Source organism: Urocampus carinirostris, chromosome 13 (assembly GCF_059441175.1).
Source record: "Urocampus carinirostris isolate Australia breed hairy pipefish chromosome 13, RoL_Ucar_1.0, whole genome shotgun sequence".
Taxonomy (NCBI): domain Eukaryota; kingdom Metazoa; phylum Chordata; class Actinopteri; order Syngnathiformes; family Syngnathidae; genus Urocampus; species Urocampus carinirostris.
In genome coordinates this window covers 9,631,524-9,658,841 of record NC_142361.1, presented here as the reverse complement: position 1 = coordinate 9,658,841, position 27,318 = coordinate 9,631,524, and the positions used below count along the sequence as shown (strand labels likewise).

General features: G+C 39.2%; 1 protein-coding gene across 1 annotated transcript; it reads right to left on the bottom strand.

Annotated features, from left to right (window-relative positions):
* Positions 1–23,661, bottom strand: LOC148353688 (bifunctional 3'-phosphoadenosine 5'-phosphosulfate synthase 2-like). The gene is made up of 12 exons (XM_088351673.1): positions 23,424–23,661; positions 19,013–19,127; positions 18,705–18,940; positions 17,933–18,071; positions 17,690–17,808; positions 12,724–12,837; positions 9,978–10,089; positions 8,328–8,533; positions 7,115–7,250; positions 5,529–5,797; positions 3,754–3,983; positions 1–1,725 (listed from the first exon to the last, which is right to left on the bottom strand). Exons 1-12 carry the CDS (start codon positions 23,448–23,450, stop codon positions 1,584–1,586), a joined length of 1,845 nt encoding a protein of 614 aa, XP_088207799.1. The 5' UTR covers positions 23,451–23,661; the 3' UTR covers positions 1–1,583.
* Between the last annotated feature and the right edge of the window lie 3,657 nt (positions 23,662–27,318).

Below are 27,318 nucleotides of genomic sequence, written 5' to 3'. Positions count from 1 at the left end.
AAGGGTTATTGATCTATCTTCGTTATTCATTATCCATTATCCGTTATCGGTCAGTTCATAATACGCTACAAAGCCTAGGAGCCGGGACACTTGAGTGGACAAAGGCAACACTATTGTCATACAGGTGAAAAAGTTGAGAGAAAAGGCATTTGGCCTTATTGTATTATTACACTTCTTTTACTCATGGTGCCAGAAACATTGATTTTCATAGTGCATTCAAATGGGTTAAACAGTCTCTTCACTTCTCCACCAACAAATGCTAGAGAATGGAGAAAACAGAAAGTCTTTCAAAATACTATACAGGCTCATTTGCATTCGTCTTCATATTAAACTGCAGTGTTATAAACGCAGAGGTGAAAAAGTGGAGAGACTGTTTAACCGATCAGATTGCACCAAGCAAATCAGTGTTTTTCGCACGGCCAGTAAAAGTAGCGTGATAATGCTATAAGCTTTGATGCCTATCATCTATACCACTGGCAGTCTAGAGGTAAAGTGTTGATGCTCTCACAGTCACTATTTGGGTTTAATTCCCGTTGTTATCAACACTTGTCAAATGATCAATCATTGCATTAAGACATACTGCACTGCATAAATGTATACTGGATTCAATTTCATGCGCCTTCTAGCGCTTTATGTATGAACAAGTACCGTTAGAAGAAGAAATCCAGTGTTAGTCATGTTGTTGTTTTTTTGCAGATTCACAAATATATCTGCGATCTATATATGCCATTTTAAACATGCTTGTCAATAAAAATGATTTTTAGATCTTGAGTAAATTGCGAATATATTTGTAGATCAGAAGAATACTTGTGTGTGAATATTTTTGAGACAAATATTCCCCAAATTAGTGTTGGGTAAAAAAACAATAAAATGTAGCTTACATTACAATTTACTACTGGGAAATGCTACCTTAATTTTTTGCACAGCCCATCATAAAAATACATAATTGATACATAACCTTTGCACTAATACGCATTTCATAGTGCTCTGTGAATGTATAGCATGCTCGTGTCCTCTTCGGCGTGACCTGCAAGGTGCAATGATGCTTCATAGGACAATGCCATACAAACCAATGCCAGCTGCCGTTAATTATGAGGTAAGGAATAATGCAATGGCAAAGCGAAGCCACCAAAGAGCAGTGTTGATGTCATTTTTAAGCAGACTTGTTGAGAAACATGACAACATATTTACGCATTTACAAGAACTTCAATGAAAATGTACGCACTATTCAGTCCTTAAAATTCAAGCATTTTCAAGGTTTTCAAGCACCTGTACGAACCCTGTGGACTATAATGCTTTACTGGGTGCTGTAATGTAGTCTCAATTTCATGGGCCTTATTGTCCAGTGTGCATTATGTATGAAAACTATATGACAAATGATTATTTTTCTTAGTAAGCACCTTATAACCTGGTGCGCCTTATAGTGCGGAAATTACGGTACTTTTAATGTATATCGATTTGGCAAAGTTTCCCTGCACCCACGAGAGTTAAATGTCCCTCTTTACTTCTTATACTGAGCCTAAAAATCCTTTACCTAATAATAACCATCATTGTCTTGCAGCAGTAGAGCAGTGCGGGGTTAGCTACTGGTCCTTTTGCAGCGAGTTGTAGTAGTCCACCAGCACCTTCCAAGCCTTTGGGGCCATGAAGCCATCCGGTGGGTTCTTGCCACTTCGTGCCAAGTTCCTCATTTTGGTTCCAGAGATGAACTCAAAGTCAGCTTGACTAACAGAATGGCAAAGAGGGGAAGAGGGATTTTAACAGAAGATATGATGGTTATGATTCCTTCTGCAAAAATAAATTGTACATGCAGACCAAGTGTATGCTTCTATCTTAAAGGGACAGTGTGGATATTTAGCGCCTCTGAGTGCTAAAAAACATAAGTCATTAAAAACCCAACATTACTTTTAATAATAACCAAAAATACAGTAACTATCACATGTGTCACCAACCCTTCAGAGGCTGAGAGCTATTTAATTCTATCATTTAATTTGTCAAGTTTGGATTCGTTTAAAATTAACATTATAAATATCTACAGCATTTAAATTGATTTTTGAGACTACTTGTGATTAAGGGCTATATAAATAAACATGACTTGACTTGACACATTTACCACGAGAGCTAGTATTTCAGCGGCTCGATACATTGCAAATACACTTATCAATTACATCAGACTCGGAGGAAAGTCAGAGATAGCAGCAAAATGATTACCACAAGAGACAGAGGCGTCATCAAGAGGTAAAGCAATAACTGTGCCGGAGGTCTGTCCCAAAGCTAGGCTACATAACTCTTTCAAGCCACCCCTGCCGAGCCTGTACTTCACCTTCGCTAGGTCCATTACCCATAAAATGGATCACCTGAAGCTACAACTTGTGACTCTTGTATTTTAATCACCACAGAGATCTTGCTCAACCCGAGGATCTCCGATGCTATCGTGCAGCTAGCCGGTCACTCTCTGCCTAGGTTTCTTACACTAAATGGAGAAGTCATCCAATTTTGTTGTACCATTCTATAATGACAGTAAAGACCATTTATTCAACCACAATTCTGTGTTTGTGTCTTTATTTGTAGATAAATAGTTGTTTTCTTGTTACTGTCATATATATTATGTGTTACTGATAACTTAATAAATAAATACATGTTTCTACTACGCGGGTTTTGACTATCGTGTCATGGGAGTTTTTTGGGAGCACAGCCCCAAAACAAGGGATTACTGTGTACGGAATACAGCGATCCTTTCGTTTTCGTTGTTAATGGTGACCAAAACCACCTGCAAAAACTGAAAATTCATTAAATAGCGTCACACCTTCATAAAAGGCTCTTAAGAGTTAAACTTACCTTGAGATGACTTCAAAATCAACTGAAACTAAACGACTGTAACAAAACTATTATAGATCTACAGATAATCCCACACGACATGAATGCAGTTGAATTACTTTAATATAATGACAATAAAAAGTTCAAACAAAATTTGAGGGCTTCTTCTTTTCTTTCCTTAAGAAAGCAATTTGGAGAGAAACCGGCTTGCTGCGCACTAGCACTGGGTGTCCTCGATTGGAGCGAGTTCTGCGCCATAATTAAATTAAAACCGTCCAGAATGTAGCAGTTTCCTATTAGTTGTTGCCCCGAATCATCCATTTTATGGCTAATGGCCTAGCGTTGGCTAGTTACAAAGTCAACAGCGGTGGCTATGAAGAGTTGTTAGCCTAGCAGTTAGCAGTAGGCCAGACCAGAACCACCGCTCTTGCCTTCTCCCAGATGCCGTCAGAGTTGCTTCTGGAACACGATAATAGTCCCGCGAAGCACCCGCTGGTGATCTCTATTTGTTGCGCTCTTAGGACTTTCCTTAGAGTCCGATTTAATTGATAAATTTATTTTTGATGTAACAAGCTTTTTAAAGCTATCTGGCATAGTGCTGCAGTTAGTATTTGGAAGCAGTGGCCGTCAGCTGTTTGACTGACAGCTTTCACCAGCCTGTCAAAGTCACATACACGGACAGTCACACCAGCCAATCACAGTCACAAACACAGACAGAACACACCCAGTCAAACACAAAGCTCCCTCCCTAAGCTGTCCCAACAGAGTACTTTCTAACAGAACACAGTGCACGATACAATGATATCAATGACAATGAAGAAAAAATACATTTGAAATCCGCCAAAGAGTGAACCAATGACAACTGAAGCGCTAAGTAGGACTGTCTCTGTATTGCTTTCCATACTGGAACAGTGGACAGGTCATTTCTTAACTCACCGCTCTGGGTCAAAAAAGTCCATAGCTCTCTTTGACTTGTTGTAAGCAGCCACCCTGAAGGGGATGATCTCTACTGAAGTAAGGCCTGGTGCCATGGTGAGCACCTTGCCACCATGTGTGGGTTCATAAAGGTCATTTTTGGTCTCTGGGTGGGGCATCCCGGCTGGGTCCCGGCCCACGATGTAGAAGTTGGCCCCTGCAATCATGCGGGCCCTGCAGTGCCACTGCACCTAATAGTAATATTCGTAATCAGTCACGTTTTGAGAGTATGGCTGAACAATGTCACTAGATGTATCCATAAGTAGTTAGTTATTGGGAGCCAAATTATAAACTTGATTTTTTTTGTCTCTATTACAAGGGCATATGTTTGGACATGGCATTGGTGGGGGCATACCACATTTTTATTAAGTGATCACATAATATTGGTGGGGACAAAAAAATGACCGCTCTATATTGGTGTGGAAAAGTCCCCTCCATCTATGCCAAAACTACGGACTTGTTCTTTTGATTTCTTTGAAGATATAGAACCATGGGTGTAACTGCCCATATTTTTGGGGGGGGCTCTAGCACCCCCCCAAATTCAACCCAAGTGTACTAAAAATTACAGTATTTCTAAAAATCTCTTTCCCTCAATCAAAGAAGCGAATTGTGATGAAAAACACTGGATGAAAAATTAAAAAGTAAAACAAAACAAAAATGTGAACAACGCACTTCAGTCAATTCAATTTCTAGCACCACTCTTGCCTCCCTCCACCCTCCTCTCTGGCTCGGCTTGTCTCACTTGTGGCATAGTGGCAGAGTCTTTGAGGGCTACGGTGTATTTTGGTGAGAGTATGTCATACTAAAAAAATACAATTATACAAGGTGTTGAATAGAATGCATCGTTGTCTAATACGTTCCATGCTGATGTATGTGTATGTCTGTGTGTACTCTAATAGAAATAGATATGTAAAAACTGGGCATGGTGTAGTAATTGTGTTTCTGCCAACCACAAATAACCACAAATGGGAAGTGGCACTCCTGTACGGTGTTGAATGGTCCTACATCACTTTCAGTGAAATGTTTTTAACCAGCCAGACACTCTTGTTTTTCAGCACCCCCAGCTGTGAAACTAAAATCACAGCTGACTAGAACTACTTCATTGATGAATCCATCCATTGAGCTACAGTATAGTATGTTTACACACGAACTAGGAAGAAGAAGCCGGATTTCCCTATGCGCTGGGTGAGCTCGCAAAGCGCCACACACCGGTAGTGGCCGAAAGAAGCACTACAGTACTGTCCTGTACTTGGAAAAGGGTGCACAATACAAAATCTATCTTACAGCAATGTTCGGATATTTTTCGACATCCTGAAAAAAATGTTCGTATCTACCGTTTTTCGTAACTCGAATGTTAGTAACTAAGAAAGCGTCCGTATAAAAAGTTCAAAATGTTTATCAAGTCTTCTTTAAATAAGATTTTGTTACAAAATTAATTAGTTATCATAAATAAACCCTTCTACTTTCAAATCCTCACAAATAAAATATGAGATTTTGGGTTTGCTTTGGGCTCAGTCCTGCAAATATAGTGACTTGGTCAAGCTCGGGCTGGGTCAGGCTTTAATACCCACCAGCCTGGGTCTGGCCGGCAGGATTTTTAGGTCCCATCTTACTTCTAGGCAGGATCAGTCCTCCATAACAATCTTAAATTGATTCGAATCAATTTAGTCAATTGATCGGCCCAAACCGTAACTTCTTAAGCAAAGGGCGTGAGTACTCAGCAAAACTTTTCTTGCCTCTGTTGGTCCGGCGTACATCATTGGCGAGGGGAAGATGGCCACAATGGTGCTGGCTGGATCCAGGATACCCTCTTCTAATACGGCAGCGTGCTGCTTCATACGCCACGGTAAGGGCACGTCATCGTCTTTGGTCCAGCCGCCGAGCGGGTGCAGCAGCAGGACCGGGTTTTTGTAGCCACGCTCCAGCAGACGCCGCTTGGTGTCCTGCATCAGCAGAGCGTGGCCGTTGTGGACCGGATTGCGCAACTGAAACGCAAATACTGCATCTACAACAAGATAAAACTGCATGTCGGTTGGAGATTGAGGAATAGATTATGCTGTCAAGCGTAAATGGAATGCATTTAGTGGATTAACTCAGCAGACTTAAAAATCAATGTGAATGTCCATAAACGAGTACAGTACAGAGTTCTCAAAAGGGAGCAATAGCAGTTATGGGGGATTGTAAAGGTACATTGTGTCTTTTTTTACAGCCTTCTAGTAGTAAAAAAACTTCATTAATTAAAAAAAAAACAATACGAATTTTATATTGATTTGATTACCATAATTACTATTTCAATAAAAACCCCAAACTGGCTTGAAATTTTAAACCGTGTCTTCCATAGAATACATTGGATAAGATTGATGATCTCCTTTTAGCAATAGATTCCGGTGCCTCATCAATGTTACTGCTGCTGGATCTCAGCGCTGCTTTTGATACTGTCGACCACAATATATTATTGTTCGTCTAGAACGCATTGGTATCTCAGGAACTGTACTCTCGTGGTTTAGGTCCTACCTGTCAGACAGGATGCAATGTGTTAAATATGGCAATCTAAACTCTAAACAATCTAATGTCCCCTGGGGTGTTCCTCAAGGCTCTGTACTTGGCCCCCTTCTTTTTAGTATTTATATGATCCCGCTTGGTGACATTATCCGCAAGTATAATATAAGTTTCCATTGCTATGCAGATGCCACTCAACTGTATGTGCCACTGGAAAAAACTGGACTTTTAATCTGGAGGCTTGCCTTACTGAGATTCAAAGATGGATGTCACTTATTTTTTTACACCTCAACCCAGAAAAAACTGAAATGTTGATTATTAGTCCAGCTCACTGTCATCAGTTATTTTCAAACACTACCCTGAACCTAGACAAATGTAATATCACCCATAGTGACTCGGTCAAAAATCTAGGTGTTATATTTGATCATAATCTGTCGTTTCAGTTACACGTGAAAAATATTACTAGAATAGCTTTCTACCACCTCCGTAATACTGCGAAGATTCGTTCGATGCTGTCCCAATCAGATGCAGAGGTTTTAATTCATGCGTTCATTACTTTTAGGCTATTTAAAAAAATCTACTAATGCAAGGCCAAAGGCTATTTCGTATGTGAGATATCAAATACGTTTGTTTCCTGTAGTGTGCAAACAACTGCACTGAACTGCAAACAATTTAAAAAGTCAAGTAAACCATTATCATTACAAAGTAAAATCATCACCATGCTCCTGAATTACTAGTTCATATTTTCAACTGCTCCTTAGCTATGTTCCTCTGCAAGAAAATAACAGGATAACTTTTGTGAAGGCTAAGTTAATTCTTGGACCTGCTTTCATGTCTTTGAATTTTTGCTTGAGCTCTCGAGGAGTGAAGCGGTACTGGTCCAGTCCATCATTCCATTTTATGGGTTCCAGTAGCTCCAGGTCGCCACCGACAAGCCAGTCTCCGCCTTCCATAACCATCTAGAAAGATGTAAGATGTCACATTTCAGCAACTAACAGTGTTTCCCCATACATAGGAATATCCTGGCGGAGCAACAGGGTTTAATTCGTCCCGCCAGAATCTCATAAACTTGTATTATAAAAAAAAAAAAAATCTTATTTTTAAATATATGAAAAAAGGAAGTTACTCAAAAGCAGAGGTGTGTATTTGTGCTACGAATCTTCGTCCGTCAGATGAAATCTTGGTCAGTTAGCTCCTAGCCCAGTGCTAAAGTGCGCACTCTCACTGACACATACTTCACTTCCGTGTTAGACCCTCCCCGCCTGCACTGTGATTAGACGGCTGATTAAAATATAAAACTGACGAGCGCAGCGTTTTCAACTTTTGGCAACTAAAAAAAGAGTTTAATGTCGAGCTCTCCTTACAGAAAACCAGCCCAACGCATAGTCGCAGTGCCGGCGGTTTCAACAGAGCGTTGCAAGCAGTTAGAAAAACTATTGAAAAGCAGGGCAACGTTTTGGTGCACACGGGCCCCATCTGAAGTAGCGCGTTTCAACCAGGTAAACGATTATAGAAGACCCGGCATCCAGTCATAGCAGCAATCACAAAAGCAGCTATGCAGATATTTGATATTGTGATTTACCAATCATTGATTACATTTAATTAAACTTGAAATTCCTATAAAGGGATTTGGCCTTTTTTTTCGCCGCTACCATACAATAAAATAGTACAGTACTGGCATTGGAACAACACTAGTTTTTTTCAATCAAATTAGATGACAAGCTGATTTGTTTTTTGCATTAAACTTAATTACTATGCTTTGTGGGTGTGACTTGTTTGCTGTGTGATTGCCTTTCATAAATCGTGTATTTATGATTCAACAGTTTACACATTCATCAGAGATCTAACTTCTTGGCTTTTCTCCAAAAATATACCAGAAAGATATGTTTGAATTCAAAATGTACCACCTTTTCCTCCGAGGGAGCATGCCCCGAGACACCCCTAGATTGTCTTAACACCAGGTTCTCACAAAATTCTAAGGTAAACACTGAACAAGTACGTTTTTTTTTCATTGAAAATGAAATGATTTTACAAACCTTGATGTAAGGGTGTTTTGGGCACGTGGTTCCCCACTGTCGGGCGCAGCGTTCCTCTTTGCGGTGTTCATAGAACTCCGGGTTACGCAAAATTGCCAACCGGGAGCCCCCATAGTCAAGCGCGATCGCCGAGCAGCCGTCCAGTTCCAGCTTTGTCTCGGTGCTGACCGGCAGGACAATGGGGATTGACATGTTGATGGCGCCCCCTGATACATAAGCAGAAGCTTTGGTCTCAGTCGTTGAGTGCAAAATAAATGCAAAGGAATCTGCTTTTGGCGATGAATTGTCCTTAAGTGTTTGTAAAATATAATTCACACCAACTGTCTAATAATGTCACAGAGTAGTGGAAAGGCTGAAAAACAAAAATTTCCCAGTCATTCAACAGGTCGACTCTTGTCTAAGCACACTTTAACAGAGTATTAAGTGGTACTTCTTCATACGAGCCTCATTCATTTCAGGATTGTGGTCAAAGCTTGAACTGCTCCTGTAACAAGCACATTTTCCCAATATTAAATAAATAAAAACTAATTGGTCTGTTCCCAATCTCCTAAAAGCATCCAGGTTAACCCAAAATTGCTATAAAACACAACTTCCTGCTGACTTAAAACACATTTAAATGGCAATCATACATAAAAAATACAAAAAAACATAACTAATCTGATGAAATATGAAATAAAATGTGAGTTTTTTACGAGGAGTTGCTGTAACGCAAGTGTGTTCCTGGTGCGGGAGTAGTGGGGCGAAGGGTGCCAGAGGAGTGACGGAGACAAGACTGTTGATGATATGTAAGCACTTATAGTACACTTAAAATTAAAGTTACTGTAAAATGAAAGTACACACAAATTTTTACAGCACATTTTTTGCCTGTTTCTGTTTTTTTCCATCACTTTCTTTTGACATTTTAGCTCCACTTGCAACACTTTCACTTTTTTTAGGAAAAACATATCCAAGGAGATCTGTCACTGCCTCCTACTCAAAATGATACTGAAATGTGTGAGGCAAGAGTCATTGAAAACAGCTGTAGCACTTCCAGGGAGTGGTCTTGACCAGTGAGCGGTTTCGAATGTTCTCTAATAGTAGTGTTTGGGAATTCTTGTGACTTGGGTTTTCTATTATATGTGGAGCTAGATTTTTGTTACAAATAAACCTCGCACTGTATATCGAAATTTTCATGTAAAGAGGTGCTCGTATATAGAGGTATGACTGTATTAGCAAAGGAATTGTAACCTAGATTTTAAAGGGACACTGTGTAAAAATTGACCGGTAGATGTCATTGTATTGTGTAATGCAACTGAAAATGACTGCTACAAACTATAAGGAAGATTAAGAAACTACTCAAAGGGCCAAAATCTCAACATTTTTCCTCAGTTTCTTTTGCCTAGCCTTTCACAAGGTTTTTGAAAATACCCTAAGCAGCAAAAATGTAGATGGTCATATAAGCTCCCTCTATGTGAGCCTCATGTTAAATAAATACAAATCTCTTGACTGACGAGTGTTAAAAAAGTGCACATTTACATGATGGTTCATGAATTTTTGTTCATTATTTAAATCAATGTTTTATTTTAATGAATTGAGTGTTTTGAGGGTTTGAATTATACACAATGTACCTTTAAGAAACATTTGCCATGAAATGACTGTGTATAATCTTACCATCCAAGAGGCTGCCAAAGTGCAAAACCTGAAGGAACTCCCGCTCTCTCATGAAGCCCTTTAGAGGGCTGGCCCAGCCCTCAGACAAAACCTGTACCCACTGCAAGTCCAGCTGTTATCAGAATTAAAAACATATGACAAAGATGAGAACAGATGCATACAGAACCAATCATCATAGTGTCCTTAAATCACAGACAACAAGCTGCTATTTTTTTAAACACTGCGGCTTTAACTCAGTCAGGCGTATTCTTTTTTTCGTGACGGGAAAAACATGCCACAGCGGTGGCTGGGTGGTTAGGGTTCAATTCCAGCTGCCGTGGACTCTCTGTGCGGAGTTTGCATGTTCTCCCTGTGCCTGCGTGGGTTTTCTCCCACATTCCAAAAACATGTCAGGTTAATTGGCCGGTCCAAATTGTCCCTATGTGCGAATGAGTGAGTGAGTTTTCTGTCATTGTGTGCCCAGTCGAGGGTGTCCCCTTCCCACTACACAAAGATAGCTGGGATGGGCTCCAGCGCCTCTGCGCCCCTTGATAGGATAAGAGGTGCAGAAAATGGATCGATTGATTAATCACAACTTCCGTTATATAAAATCAGTCACTTGTACCAACCCTCATCAACATGAAAAATACTGAAAGAAAAGCTAATGATGCGGCGTTACAATTAAAAACAATCACTCTGGCAGTTGAATGAGAAACTCAAGCGGCCGCCTGTAAACTTGACATAAAGTTATCGACAGGGAGAAATTGGAGGCACCAGCAAGAACTGTTTAGTCATATAGGGGATTGACGGTACTTTATTCAATATGGACTAATTTAAACTTTTTCACCCACGGAAAGTATTAGTGACAGCAGCACAAAAACTATGTTTGTGTTGCAATCTCGCACTATTCTCCACAGTATGGTAGAAGTCATGGTTTGAAAATAAATGAAAAATATAGGACTCACATCTTACGCAACGCAGCGCTGATTCACGTTTTCCTGCTGCAAAGTAGTAAATATGTACTCCTTTTTTTAATCAGGTTGGTAGTCTACATCCAAAATGTTTACCGTATTTTCTGCACTATAAGGCGCACATAAAATCTGATTTTTTTAAAATTAGCTGACTATGCGCCTTATAATCCGGTGCGCCTTATATATGGATCAATATTGAATTACAAGGTCTCGCAACTTACGGTAAGCAGCCACCGACTCCATTTTTCGTGTAGAAGAAGAAGTGCGCTGTGCATACTGGGAAATATTAAACAACGATTCTCTTTTATTTGTGCGTTTGTATAAAGACCCTGAAATGGCTCCTATTAAGAGACACGCTTACAACGCAGAGTTTAAACTCAAGGCAATCAGTCACGCAGTAGAACACGGGAATAGAGCAACAGTGAGAAAATTCAACATTAATGAATCGAACACGAGAGTGGCTCGAGCCGGCACAATTAAGAGTCCCCCTAGGAACTCGCTAACTGAACAATGGTTCCATGGGTGAATTATGTAAAACCCACTACAACGTTTTACATTTTACAGTTATTATGTTATTGCTTTACTGTTATTGTTTTGCACTTGTTGTTTTTGCACATTACGAGTGTCACTATATTGCGATTGCACTAACGTTTAATTTACCATAACAGTATCAGACGTTTTTTTGCGTGTTGACTAAATGGAGGAAAAGTAAAATGTTATGCCTTGCTGTTGTTCAAAGATGTTAAAGATGTGTCACGAAAATGCTTTACCTCAGAGAAAATAATAAAACAGCTGTTTATTCATTTTGGGAGTGAATGGAGTTGTGGAAAGCTTGTTTGTTATCTATTAATAAAGTTTGACTGACATATCTGACTGTTTTGTTGACATTCCCTTTAGCGCGGCAGCATCTAACGGTTGCATAACGCAACTACATCCTCTACTGTAGCCAAGTCAAGTTAAGTCACATTTATTTATGACGCCCTTAATCACAAAAATGTCTCGAAGGACCGCACAGGAATACAATTACAAAATTGCACAATTATCTTAAACGAGCATGCATTTATAGCGCCTTATAATGGGGTGCGCCTTATGTATGGAAAACGTTTAAAAATATATCATTCATTGAAGGTACGCCTTATAGTGCGGAAATTACGGTATATGATTTGAAAACATGTGAAGTAAACCACTTATAGTAGACCTGAAAATGTCTTCAGCTGTGCAGGGGCACTGCGCGGGGATTAAGCCTGCCTCTTAAAATTTGGTGCAGCTTGTACAAACGCAAAATTGTGTTTTGTTCCTAAATTTGAGCATGCGGCTTTAAATCAAGTGTGCTCTGTAGTCCATAATTTTCGGTACTTCGGACAATTCAACAAAATGATAATTTGTTTTGAAACCATACTCAAGAAAAAATAGGTTAGTGATGTTGACACAAAGACCTTGTTTGATCAAACAGCTTTAGCGTGAATTTTGGTAAATTGATGGTAAATGGTTTGCATTTATGAAGTGCTTTTCAAGTTACTGAAGACCTTCCAGAATGCTTTACAAGGTGCTTCACACGTACCAATCCACACACACACTTACTCACGGATAGCGGCGTCAGCCATGCAAGCAGACTACCTGCATATTGGAGGCATTAGCGGTTCAGTGTCTTGCCCAAGGACACTCGGAGGAGCCGGGAATCGAACCTGCGAATTCTATGTCCTAAGACGACCGCTCTACATATTAACCCTTTGTTCATTTACTGTGCAGTCTAATACATAAATGAGGCTAAAATAGATAAGGAAGAAAAGGGTTACCTTGGTAATGCTAATGGCAGGCAGCGTGCTTGCATCGGCCACAGCGAGATTCAGCTTGTTCACTGGCACGAAGAGTTCGTTGGCCTCCTCCATGATCTCAGCCGGCACAATGTTCTACAACAAAAGCCGGGAATGAATAAAAAAGAACATTAATGGAATATTGAACAGCATGGTGAGTGATGTTCTTTTTTTCTCTCTCGAAAACATACCACAGTAAACAATCAGTAATGAAAAAAGAAAAGATCCATTCAGAAAGCGCTCCAAGGATAGGAATTCTTTCCATGACTTCTTGAACTGCTGACACAATTGTAGTCTAGTTGTTCTTCAATGCCCTGATCCACCATTATTTTAATCACTCTAAAGTTTAAATAATTATTCACAGCATAAGTGTAGAAATTTGTCTTTATTTTAACTATGCACACAGAATATATAATGAAACACGTGAATGAACGTATTTACAATACAGGGTGTTCAAAAACTCTTGTGCATATTTTGACATTGAAATATCTTGGTAACTATTAAGGGTATGAATACACATCTGGTACAAACAGAAAGCTTGTAATCTCATGTTTACGTGGAACGTTCAAAGATGTTCTATGTGAGCACCATTGATCACACGACACACATCAAGCGGACAGTGAACTTTTTGCCAAACATGTTCCAGCATCGCAATTTATCCATTAACCAGTTTTTCCAGCATGTCAAGTTACCATTGACAATGTAATGCTGGGAACGCATTTGGCAAACATTTGACGATTGGCTAGATGTGTGCCATATGACAAAGTCTGATCACATTGAACATCTAACAATCCAAATATATATTGGGATTGCAAATTTTCTGAATTACCAGATATATTTTTATACCCTTAATAGTTTTCGAGATATTCAAAGTCAAATGAGCCCAAGACTTTTGGAACAACCTGTATTTGAAGTAAGTTTATATTGCACATTGCAGTCAAATCAACCAAAAAACAATTTATTTAAAAGGGCAATATGTTTTATTTAGTGCATCAAGGTGGTAAAAAAAACAGTTTTGATTTAAAACTTTCAAAAAATACATGAATTATCATACATAATAAATACTCGTACATAACATACTTTCACCAAAAGTAAGCTCACATAATTGTCCGCCATTTTGCTGCTACAGGTACAGAAAAAAAACCAAAAAGCTTAAGAAAGGTTGGGCAAAAAAAACAAAAATAGTGCTTTTTTTGTCACTTTCAGTCTCTGTAGTTTGTATTATCGCTTATACGTTTTAGAACTTGGTTGCGCAACACAATACAGCGACATCTCATGGTCAAATAATACACATTGTACCATAGAAGATATTATTTTGAATCTTGATCTTGAAAAGGATGAGCAATTTTTTACCTTATAAAAAAGGGAATCAAAACTATAAAAATCCACAATCAACCAATATATCTAAAGACTATTGTGCTTTGTGGTATATTTCTACAAGACCAATATGAGACACAGAAGAAATAGTGGAGAAAAAAAAAAGCATTTTGCTTGTCTTTGCCCTCATTTGGAAAACAAATACAAATGTTTACACATACATAGTCTATAAATTACTCTGTTGAAACAACCAAAAATTACATAAGTGTGTTGAACATAAATGCAGCTTTTTTACCTTTAATTAGAGGTTGCAGTATTTGAAGTGTTCGTATGACAGCACAAATGTAACATTAAGAAATGTGAGTAAATCATAGCTTTAATTTAAAGGGGATACTGCAATATTTGACCACTACATGTCGCTGCATTGTGTTGTGCAACTGAAAATTAATTCTTCAAATCACAGGGAAGAATACGAACTGAAGAAACTGACCAAACCCTACATTTTTATTCCTATATTTTTTGCTGAGTCTTTCACATGGCTATTCATTTGGTTGTGCTTGAATTGGCAGATATGTGCCTTCTTTAGTATAATTAGAAATGCTAAATAACATGAATTCCATAATAACTTAGTAGTTTAGTAAATGTTGTTGGGTCTATTTGGACAAGGTAGTAATTTATAGACTATTTTGTCAAGTTGTGCTGTCAATCATTTCACAAATATTTCATCACAATCAATCACATTTTTCTCTTATTAATCCCATATGTAAACAGTGTTTTCTCTCGGTCTTTGCTTTGTATTCTGGTAAAAGGTACAACTGTAGTATAGGCTTTAAAGCACGGGTCTCCAACCTTTTTAAAGTTGGGAGCTACTTTTTGTTACTGATTAGCGCAAGGGGCTACCACTTAGATATCCATCCATCCATTATCTACACCGCTTATCCTGAGTAGGGTCGCGGGGGTGCTGGAGCCCATCCCAGCTTTCTTCGGGCATTGGGCAGGGAACACCCTGAACTGGTTGCCAGCCAATCGCAGGGCACACAGGGACAGACAACTCGCTCGCTCACTCACACCTAGGGACAATCTGGACCAATTCACCTGAAATGCATGTTTTTGGAATGTAGGAGGGAACTGGAGTGCCCGGAGGAAACCCACGTAAGCACGGGGAGAACATACAAACTCCGCACAGGAAGTCCGGTAGCTGGATTTGAACCCATGACCTCAGAACTGTGCCACACACACGCTAACCGCTGCGCCGCCGTGCTGCACCACTTAAACATGTATTACTAAAATAACACGTTATTACTATGTTACAACTATGTTTTTGCAAGGCTGTCATTATTAAATGTTAAGGCTCAGACAACCACTTAAGAGTTGAAAATCACATTTTCTAGGAAATCACAATGATATTTATTCAGAAGCAGTCCGTGGGCTGTTCAGGTGGTCTTTGGAGGCTACCTTCTGCCTGCGGTCACCAAGTTCGAGACCCTTGCCCTAAAGGGTGTGTAATATTCGACTACAAGATGTTGCTTTAATGTACAACCAAAAATGAGAGCAAAAAAGCATGCGAATACAAAGACTCAACGTGGTCAAAGCACACATTTCTTCTCATATTTTTTGCTAAGCATTTCACAAGGTTACTGTTTTTTGGGGGGTATCTTGAACAGAAAGATGCCAAGAAATAGTGACCCTAATATTATGTAAAATAACTACACATTTCTTGACCTATAAGTATTAAATATGCACATTTCTATGTAAGTTTATGTATTTTTGCTTATTGTTTATATCGATATTGTCGAGATTGCTAACTCGAGTCACCTGGAGCAATCACGTGGACGCCCTCAGATTGGCTTATGTTCCCTTCTTAAGCACGCTACGCCCAGACCTCTTCGTCTGAGGATTACGTTTGTACCCTGTATGACTCTCCTGATTACCTGTTCCGTCTTGATCTGTTTACCTGATTCTGCCTGCCTCCGATCCGACCTGCTTCCGTCCTACGCTGCGATCTTCTCTCCAGCCCCGGTAAACTTGACCTGCTAGGCTTCCGCACTCCGATTGGCTACGTGTTCCGAAGCTACTTTCCCGGCTCCGCTGCTGACGTCCGACAGCCATCGCGTCTCCCGCTAGCCCTGTACGCTTCCCTAAATAAAGAACTGTAACGAACGCTCTGGGGTTTCCTGTTCTGTTCTGGTCCTTCTGACAGATATGTTTACTTTAATGAATAGTTTTTCTTTTGTTGTTTTGTACCACTAGGAGGCTCTAAATCACGTGTTAAGAACCTATGGCTCGTAGCCGTATATGTCTCTTTTCATGAGTACATTTGTCTCGGTGATAAAATAGAACTCGCTCTGAAATTTTCAGTATCGTCACGAGCAAAGCAGATTGTAGTACGTAGAAACTCTGGAAAACTCTAGAACACCCTTTGGTTCGGTCCAGTATATATAAGGCACAGTTTCAACAACAGTTTCTGTGTCTCAATAACAGACCCCGTTTTTCCTGTACGTTGAAAAAACAAATCCTTTTCAATGGAAGCTCGTTAAACAATCTATGCTCACTGTTGAGACACCTGATAATGAAAACCCACAAAACAAGCTGTAAGCACCCTAAAACGCCAGCAAAGCACCAAGAATAATTTGATCAGGTGAGCGGTTGGAATGGGCGGAGCTATAGACACAGCGCATGCATTCCCTTCCCCCCTCGCACAGGTAAATACGTTGGTATCCTTGTTGACAGCACTTTGAGACATTTCAACAATATCATTTTGCATGTGCTTTGTTTTTAAAGCATTATTTAGAACAAAAATGATTGTCAAAATGAGCCTCACCAATCTTAAGTAACTAGGGGAGGGAGACAGATTTCCAATGGTGTATTTGTATGGGTCACAAGCTCTGGCATTATTAGTAGTTTATAGATTTGATCCAATCATCAAACTTCACACAGAGAAATAAAATGTGCTGAAGAATCTGCTTTTGTCTGGAGAGTGGGTTTGGTAGTTTTGTTGAATTTTGTCTAAAAATATATGGGGTGGCTCTCTGTCCCAAAAAATAAATATAATCAAAATATTTTTGCTTTTTTGGCTCTTTGGATCGAAAAGGTTTCTGACACCTGCTCTAACTGAAACACGACGTCCCTTTGAAAGAGACTACTACGATGTGATGTCAACTTTTTGAATTTGATTAATTGATCATTCCTTCAAACAAATGCAGTTATAAAAATCACAACCAATTGACAAAGGCAACTTTTCTTTTTTATGACATCTAACTTTCACAGAGATGTAATGATACATTCATGTATGACTCAAAGATTTACTGTGATGATGTATAATTTCAGAGTAAGCCACAAAACCACTTCACATGTGTTGCAACGACTTCTTGGAAAATGTCCTGTGACGCACGCTGGCTGATTTAGTCCCGGGGGTTTGTTTAGCAGTCCATCTTTTTATATGTCGCATAATCATTATCACGGATGCAGGATATTTGCACTCACACTTTTAAATATACTTCAAACTCCACCTTTTGCATATTTGTCAAACAATAAGCTACGATACAACAGTTCCATTACTAGTCAAACAGCCTAAAATGAATTGTAAATGTGCTGAGACCAATAAAACAGCATAGAGGCTTGTCACACCCACCTGCTCACGAAGCATCTCCAGGACTTGTTCGAGGCACTCATTTACTGACAATTCTCCAGTTTTCAGCACCAACTCGGACGCCTCGGGCCGTTCGTAGTTGGAGTCGATCCCTGTGAAGCCTGACAGAAATAAGTGCAAAACAAACACCGTTACAACCCTTGAGACACTACATTATTCGTCTTGAATGACGATTGGGTGTGTGTGCGTGTACTCCACTAGTAGTTAAACACAGTGGAACAGTACCTTTTATCTCGCCGGCCCGAGCCTTCTTGTATAGTCCTTTCACATCTCTGCTTTCACACACCTCCAAAGGAGCATGGATAAATACTTCAAAAAATGGCAGCCCAGCGCTTGCATGAATTTTTCTGGCCTCGTTACGATCCTGTTTGGATGATAATGGTGCACATTCTGAGCAAAATGCTATGATTTGTTTAAGTTATAACATATATTATAGTGGCTGTTTCGGTTTTAACCAACCAGGTCTTTGTATGTGGGGTAATGCATTAAATTGGCATAAGTACTTGTTATAAAAACAAATTGTGCATATAAGCAAAATAAGTTTGTGTGTAAAAGGGTACACGGAATTCTGCATTTTTAAATAAACAACAAATTTGGTCTCATTAGTTGAGAGACCCCGAGTTCAACTTCCAGTCAAGCCCATCCTTAAGTTAAAGGCACCGAATTGTCCGCACTATAAGGCGCACCAGATTATAAGGCATGTGTAATTCTCTCTATCAAAAGCGATCAATACGATTTTTGGTTTAAATTCTTGGGTTGCAGAACAATTTTGCGGTTCAAAACATTCGCATATGAATATCCTATTAAGGCATAAGTAGGTACTGTAATCTAAAATAATATTTCTAATGTCAAACAAATATTTTTGACTCTTCAGTAGCTAAACAATCTTCTTTGGTATTGGTACAAAATTGATCTTGCACATAGGAATGCAATTCAGCCCATTAGTTATTAATAATGAAACCAATAAAAGCAAACGTAGTAGCGAACATCATCTCACCTTTGTAAAGGGGGATATGAAACTTGTGATGCAAACAAGACCGGCGTCCGCAAACAGTCGGGCCACCTCTGCGATACGGCGTATGTTTTCCTCCCGGTCCTCGACTGAAAAGCCCAAATTCTTGTTCAGGCCGTGACGGATGTTGTCGCCATCCAGGGAGTAGCAAGGAATGGCATGGGATACCAAGAACTCTTCCAAGGCAAAACTGATGGTAGTTTTTCCAGCCCCAGACAAGCCTGGTAGAAGGAGTATCAAATAATACTTTCATAAATGTGAGAAATTACCCTATTTTTTATGTTGTGATTTACCTGTAAGCCAGATGGTGCACCCTCTAAATCCCCCCCTAGTGCCCACAACTTGCCCCCTCTTGCTGCGGCTGACATGATGGGCCTGGTAGACCACATTGGTAGACCTGTTAAGGTTCTGTAATGAGAGAATAAAAAAAGAAACACAAGAGTCACTTCAGACTATTAATTTTCTGGTAAAGATAAAGTCATGAAGGCATCTTACGTATGTTGATAATTTGATAAAATCTAACCTTCAGTCTTAAACGCTTAGTTACTCGATTCACTGACGTTGACACACAGACAAAAAACATTGACACCAAAAAGACTAATCAAACACATGTGTCCGCCTCCACCCTGTTTGCTTTGTTATAAATATATTGAACTAAACATTTGGAGCTTTACATTGATGTATGCCATAATCCTCAAAGGTGTTTTTGTTTCAGTGGCAGTGCACTTTATTATCATTAGGTGTAAATACCGTAGCAAAAAAAACAAACAAAAGATTTCATTGCAGATAAATACATATCTGAGTCTATAAAATGAAAAATATCAGTGTAGCTTGATCTTATAGTAAAATTATGAATATTTTATCTTATAAGTAGTTGAAAGGTTACTACAAATGTGTGAAACATGACGCAATAATTGAATGAATTAAAAAAAAAAAGAGTTTAACGTTTTTAAAGTCTACTTGAACACTTGAAAGTAGGACAAAACAAGCAACAAACCGCTGCTACGTGGATGCGTGAATGGGAGGCTTTGTTAAACAAAAATAATAGTGTAGAAGCTGCAATTCCAACTAAGTCATTTCACAAATATTGACAGTTTGTGAGTTGAATTTTCTATTTCTCATATTTAAGTAACGTTCAACTGTGTGTTTTTTTATTTACAATGTTATTATTTGATTTATCCCCAGGGAACTACCTAATGTTTGTCCTTGGAGTAGCTGCATTTGGTTACTGCATAATTTTTTCATTCATTAAAAAAGTAGGAGTTTGAGTCAAACTTGTCATTCCTTAAACATTATACAGATGGTTTCCTCTTTCCATGTAATCAAAAAACGAGAACCAATGAAAACCGGCAGCAAATTTTGAACTGATTCACTGACTAATGTCAAATCTTACACTCACTGATTTGCAGTTACAAATTCATCAGGTTGTAACTGATAAGATGCTTTCATTCTTCCTGCATCCAATACACTACCGTTCAAAAGTTTGGAGTCACTTAGAAATGTCCTTATTTTTGGAAGAAAAGCACTGTTTGTTCAATGAAAAGAACATTTAGAGGCCAATTTCCAGCAACCAGCAGTGCAGAGTTCTAATAGTGCATTGTGTTTGTTAATTGTGTTAGAAAGCTAATGGATGAGTAGAAAACCCTTGTAGTATTATGTCAGCACAGCTGAAAAACTGTTTATCAGACCTACCCCTTGAGCTAGTCAAGTATTTGGAGCATCACATTTGTGGGTGTGATAAGATTTTCAAAATGAGCAGAAAATGATCATTTTCCTGTAAAACTCGACAGTCTATTCATGGCCCAAGAAATAAAGGCTATTCCATGTGAGAAATTGCAAAGAAACTGAAAATAAATAAATAACACAGACTTTGGAAAACTCATTTGATAAATAAAAGTGTGCCTTTTTTAATGGAAAATTTAAAAAAAATCGGAGTGACCCTAAACCTTAGAATGGTACATTTAAAATAAATACACGATTCCCCCACCCGCCCCAGCCATTTGCAAAGACAAGAGTGCTCGGATCCCCAGTGAGGAGTAGGATATTTTATGAAAGGCGCTGTATTGACCTGCTTAGGGGAGGCAGTGAGTGTGAGAGGCATGGAAGGAATGGTGGTGGCGGTGGAGGTGGGCAAACGGACTGTACAATGTGTCCAGTGTGCTGCCTGCAGAACCAGAGATGATGTGGCAGAAACCGGGTCCAAATGTCGCCTTCTTGTGTCCACTCTCGTCTTAACCACTGTGCTGCCTCCTCCCTAAATCTTGTAAATGTGCACTACTGTATGGAAGCTTGGACTGTGGTGCTCTTTGTAGGTTATCAAAGTATTCTGTAGATTCATCTTTGAAACATGGCTTTCGTGGGCTTCAGAAGAGAGTTCACAATCACATTGGAATTGTTTTTTAAATTGAATTCATGCTAAATTATATTCATGAACAATTGCTAGTTTGGGTAATTTTAAGGAAAAGCTTGGATCAGCTAAACATTTAATGATAATTTTAATTTTATTCAACATCAAAGTCAAATCAAAAGTATGTCTACTAGTTTCCCCCAAAACATTTTGTCAATGGACATTGTCAAAGATTTACAAGGTGCGCTCACTTTTTGAGAGTTCCTGGCATACTGTGATTTGAATTTAAGTAACAAAAAATACACCATGGATTGGGATATGAATAGTGTATCCAAGTATTCATGTATTTTTATATGTTTGATCGATGTTTGTTCATCAACAACTTGTAGAATGACTACTAACAATATACTCTTGAGCATTCAAGTTTTTGTACATTTATCAGGGATAACGAATGTAAAGAATCAAAAAATGTTTTTTAGTTTAACCAAACATTTTAAAAACAGACATTTGTGTGTTCATTCATTCATTTATCATCCAACCCTCGTTTTTCCTACCGTTGTTTTAGATTTAAAGATAAATACTTCCACTTAATTTGTTAATATTACATTGTCAATAGATGGTAGATGCAATTGTAGACGCTAAGAGTATCTCAATAAAAAATATTTTTGAATACACTACCTTAATGACTTTCTTTTTAGTAAATAGGCACATGCTGTTTGACTTTGGGATATGTTGTTGTCTGTTTTCCACATATTATGTATGTTTTTATTTTAAATTGTGTACGGCGTATGACAAATTTTGTAAAGGAAAAAAAAAAGCTTAAAAATAGCAAACCGGTAGCAAACAACAACGTCCCACTAGATTGTTAATATTGTCCCTGCACTCCACATAATCTTTCCTGTGAGTAAATAGGGGCCGGGTTCTGTTTGTACAGTCTATTATACCTTAATAAGGGAATTGTTGTTGCGTTCTTGTATTTCAAATAAAAATTCTGTCCAGCTCTTATTTCTTCTTCCTTTTTTACATTTAATAATGTAAAATAGAATACATGTGATTAGTTGATATGTATATGGAACACCACCACATTATTCTGGGTAATATTGTATGAGAAAATTTTTAACTTCAAAAGGTTTGGTCGGTAAAAACTATAATTCGGTCCATGTTAACCTTTTTTACTGTGCTCAAAACAAAACAAATGGGTGAATTCACCTTGGAAAAAAAAGAAGAAATGAAAAATTCAGAAAAAAAATCTGTCAGCCATGCTCTTGTTTCTGGCCACTGTTGCAACAGGTTCTCTTTGCACTAAAACAAAATCTCCACTTTGATCTGGGAATATCTCCCACCGTCATCTCCAAAAATCGTCATGATCAGCATTAGATTCCAGACTGTGTTTGACAGTGGCTTCTTTCTCATCCAACCTTATGAATGGGGCATATTGACATGAATTCATGGCAGCAACAGCTCTCCTATTCATGGGGGCTCAATATCACATCTGATAGAACTAAGGATGACAGTTTAAATAAACACAAATAAGTAGCACAAAATTTACTCCGAGTGGGGAAAAACTAAGAAAGAAGCTGAAAGAATAGTGTTGTAAATAAAATAAACTTGTTTATAAACATTATCTTTGTTTTCATTCTACATAGCCGGTAGTCTGTCTCGCTGTGAGCAAATTGGTGCCACGTTGTTTGTAAGGTGTATTATTGCTTAATAGGGGGAATTGGAATTATGAATAAGGAGCAGTGGCGCTTCCAGAAGTTTTTCATAGAGGTGGCCAAATGGGGCCACTTAAAATCTTGGGGTGACACACCAAAACTAAAAGCCATAATTTCAGGTTACAGGAGTAAAAGGTCAGGAGTAAATTTATGGACAGATTTACGGACATGGTTACTGATATACTTTGGTGCATTTGGGATGAAATGCATAACTGATGCCACAACAATTCAACGATATACTGGCAAACAGGGTAGCCAGTAGGGTGCCCAACACATTTATTTATAGGGGGGCTGTGGTCCCTCTCTGATAGTGCCACTGATAAAGGGTGCAATTGGCTGAGGTTGACAGGTATGTCGTATTGAACTTTAATAAATAACATTTTGGGGGGTGTTACATTGTCATCAGTTTTGAATTCTATTTACTTACTGTTCTTTCACTCCAGTATACTTAACCGAATGTAATGAGTCAATAGTGTAGCCTACATTAATATATAGTTTACAGTTTTCATTATCAGAAGAAGACAATGCTCGTTTGGTGTAACGAAGTGTCTAGTGAGTCTTATTAAAATCGAATGGATATGTTTAAACAAAAATCATCGGGGATTCAGATGAGTTTGTGGGGCGAATCGGTTCGGCTCTTACCGTACGAGGCTTCTTCACTCCGGACATTTCCGACGAAGGCGACGCCGCCGATTGGCTGCTGGACACGGAGCTCTCTGCGCTTGGCTCGCGGGGCCGGGGATGCGGTTCTTGTCGGTCGTTGTAAACTTTTTTTGACTTTTAGGTTGACTTATAATGACGAGGGAGGGTTTAAATAGGGCCCCCAAGACACGTAGCATTCCGCAGGCTCGCCCAGCCTCCCGCCTGCCTGCCTTCCTCCTTCGGCATCCACGCATAATTTAACCCGAGTTAGTTGACCAATGCCGGAGCGTAACGACACGACTGGGCTGGCGGAACCCCCTCGAACCCGGCAGAACTCCAGCCAGGGACTACGGTATCTACAAAGATGGGGTGGGGTAGAACACTTTTTAAGCTTCTTTCGTGGTTGAAGATGGCGGACTGTCTTGTGGGGCAACTTTTACTCGGTTTGGAAAGAATACAGTATTTAGGAAGAAATACTTTTAAAGTTGAATTTTTTATGCGTGACATTTACCTCGTCCGCCTGTCTTAACTCTGAATGAGCTGGAATAAAGCTGGATATTCACTCCTACTTCGGATAGCTCTGAAGGTAAAGCGCTTGTCTTGGGATCAAGAGGTCGCAAGTTTGAGTCCCGGCTCCTCTGTTTTACGTCGGGGTGTATTTGGGCAAGACACTGAATCCTCATGCCCCGAAGAGCAGGTAGTTGCCTTACATGGTTGACGCTGCTATCGGTGTGTGTGTGTGTAAAAAGGGAAAGTGTGAAGCACATTGTAAAGCGCTTTGGAAGGTGCCCTGTTTCTCTCTGCCTGATACCCGTTGCCAACCTGTTCCTGGACCTGATTCTTCCCTGTTCTGCCTTCCTGACATCCGACCTGTTTTGCCCCGCTACCTGCCTGACACCTGCTGCTGACCTTGTTTTAAGCACTCGATACCGCCCTTGCTCTCCCATCCCGGCTAACAACTAGTATTCCTGCAAACCTACGGCTAACAACTAGTATTCCTGCAAACCTACGACCATCCTCGCTCAACACGGAAGGGCCACTTCCGCATCTACAGCCACCTGCTAACCTTGTTCGTCAAGCTTCGAATCTTGGAAGCAAGACCTACTCTCCCTCTTTATTAATAAAACTGAGTAAACGAGCGCTATTAGGTCCTGTGTCTGTTTCTGTACTGTGACACTTACGTTATAAGAATAAGCACCAGTTGGAGTTTGCTAAATATAAAAAAAAGACACACACCAAAAGTTGCCTAAAATAATCACCAAAAATCTACAAACTGTCTCAGTCAGATGCTGAGATTATAATTCATGCATTCTGTCTCGATTACTGTTATGCACTACTCTTCGGTCTCCCGAAGTCCAAAATCAAGAGCCTTCAGCTGGTACAAAATGCTGCAGCGAGGCTTTTAACTAAGACAAGAAAGTTTGATCTTATTACCCCGATTTTAGCTAACCCGCATTGGCGCCCTGTTAGCTTAAGATCTGATTTTAAGGTTCTGTTAGTAGTATACAAAATAATGCATGGACTTGCTCCCTCATATCTTTCAGATTTAATTTCCCCCTATGTTCCAGTCCGGAGCCTTCGCTCTGAAAATGCTGGTCTACTAGTGATCCCAAGAGCCAAGAAGAGATCAGCAGGTTTGAGAGCGTTCTCCACTCGGGCCCCGGTGCTGTGGAATGCTCTTCCCCCTGAGATTCGATCTGCAACTTCAGTGGAAAAGTTTAAATCTAAGCTTAAAACACACTTCTATTCTATAGCATATGAATGACCTATATTTTATGTTGACCATATCTGTGTATTATTTGCCATCATGTAGGTTTTAGATCTCGTGATGGTGTCACAATAGTCTGTGGTTTGCAATTATCTGTGGTCTGTGCAGCCCTTCGAGACTCTTTGTGATTAAGGGCAACACAAATAAACATGACTTGACTTTTGTCATTTTCTTTCTGATAGTAATTGCAGGTGGATAGCAACTGTCAACTTCACTTTTGAGCATAAGCACCAGTTGGCAGCCAAACATATTCTCTTGGAATAGGAAACAACTGCCTGGCAATTAAAATCATGTCTTTATCATTATTACATTTTCAAATATTGAATCGAGCAACAGGCCTCAAGGTTTTTGTATGTAAAACTTTTTTTTAAATACACAGCAAAGAACAAAGAATGCAGTCCAGGTGCAGGAGTTTATGAGGTATTTCTGCACAAAAATTAGGTATGGATGTGAACTTGTGACTTCAAGTCAAGACACATTTATTTGTACAGCCCTTAAACCCAAAATGTCTCAAAGGACTGTGTAGGCCAAAATTACACCATCCCCTGATCTAAAACTGGCATGCGGGCAAGGAAAAACTCAAAAACCTCAGCTTGAGGAAAATAAGAACCCCTGAGAAAGGGCCAGACAAGAGGTAATCCCCTTCCAATAGGACCAGGCTTCAAAATAAGTACACATATGATGCAGAAAGGGTAAACCTGTGTGGGCTGTCGGGCCTCTGCTGATGAAGGGTTGCATGGCACAGCAACTCACTCTTTGTTGTGCTGTGGGCTTAATGTTTGGTGTCAGGTTGGGAAGAGCGAATGGGAATAAATGTTTGTTGAATGTGAATATTTTCTTGACACTAGCCACCTCCCATGAGGAGGATATGGCTTTAGTATATTGATAGATTTAAATTGACTTTCTACATTTTAGCAATTGGAGAAGGGATTCAATTAGAAGCAGGGATATGCTGAAATAGTGAATCATTGTTGTCAATCATACAATTCATAAAACTGTACTTTATTCTTATCGTCATTGTTGAATGTTGTTGTCATTAAATTACTGTCACCATTATATTATGCAATCTAGATCTGTATTTACAAACAAAACAATGAGGTGAATATATATGGTGGTGATGATGTTGAAAACAACACACAAACTAAATAAATGGAGAAACAATCACATCGAGATAACTTTGAATAAGAACACAAAACAAACAGACCTGCACAACTCATTGCTACGGCAGACAAGTGAGAGTTTCGATGCTGGAGCCATCTGGCTTAAGCTCCCATGTCTTGTCTTTTTAAAACACAGATCAGCTATTGGTGATCCTGCTGCTTGGGGGCGGCCCCCCCTTTAGCAGCACATTGAAAGATACATAGATGATGGACAATGCACATCCACGAAACAGTCAGTTGTAAACATGAGCACCAATGAGAATCATTGTTAATATAATAGATAGTAATGATAGTCTGTGCAGCCCTTTGAGACTTCTGTTATTAAGGGCTATACAAATAAACGTGACTTGACTTCTCCCTCATATCGCCACCAACCGGGCAGCCGGAAAGGAAAGAAAATTAAAGCATGAAGTCGGAATCAATCATAAGCTATAGGACAGAAAAGTGTCTTAAGTCAAGATTTTAACACTTCTGAGGTTGCAGATCTTATCTCGGGGGCAGAGCATTCCACAGCAATGGGGCCAATTGTATTGCATTACAGACTGCTGATGTAGATATTACTTTCGTACTGTAATGACAGGGACACCAGAAAAAGCCGTACAACCAATTGGTTTGCACTGTATTATGAAATTAATATTAATGCAGGTTTTTTATTCACATTCTATTTCATTAATGCAACTTTTGTTTTTATACAGTTCAATATTAGCGATGCTTTTCATTTATAAATGAACTTAATATACTATTTATGCAACTGTTTTGGTGGAGATGATAATAAGAGTACAGTACTAGAAATATAAACAAAGGGATTTCTCCTATTACTGTTTATGCAAGTTCATTTAAGTCATCCTTTGATTAGGAATAATCAATTGTATCAAAAAATTATTTCTTTTATACGATTTTTGTTGACACAACTTTCACATTAAACTTTTTCTGTGTCTCCATCCGTGTTTTCATGCATATTGCTATC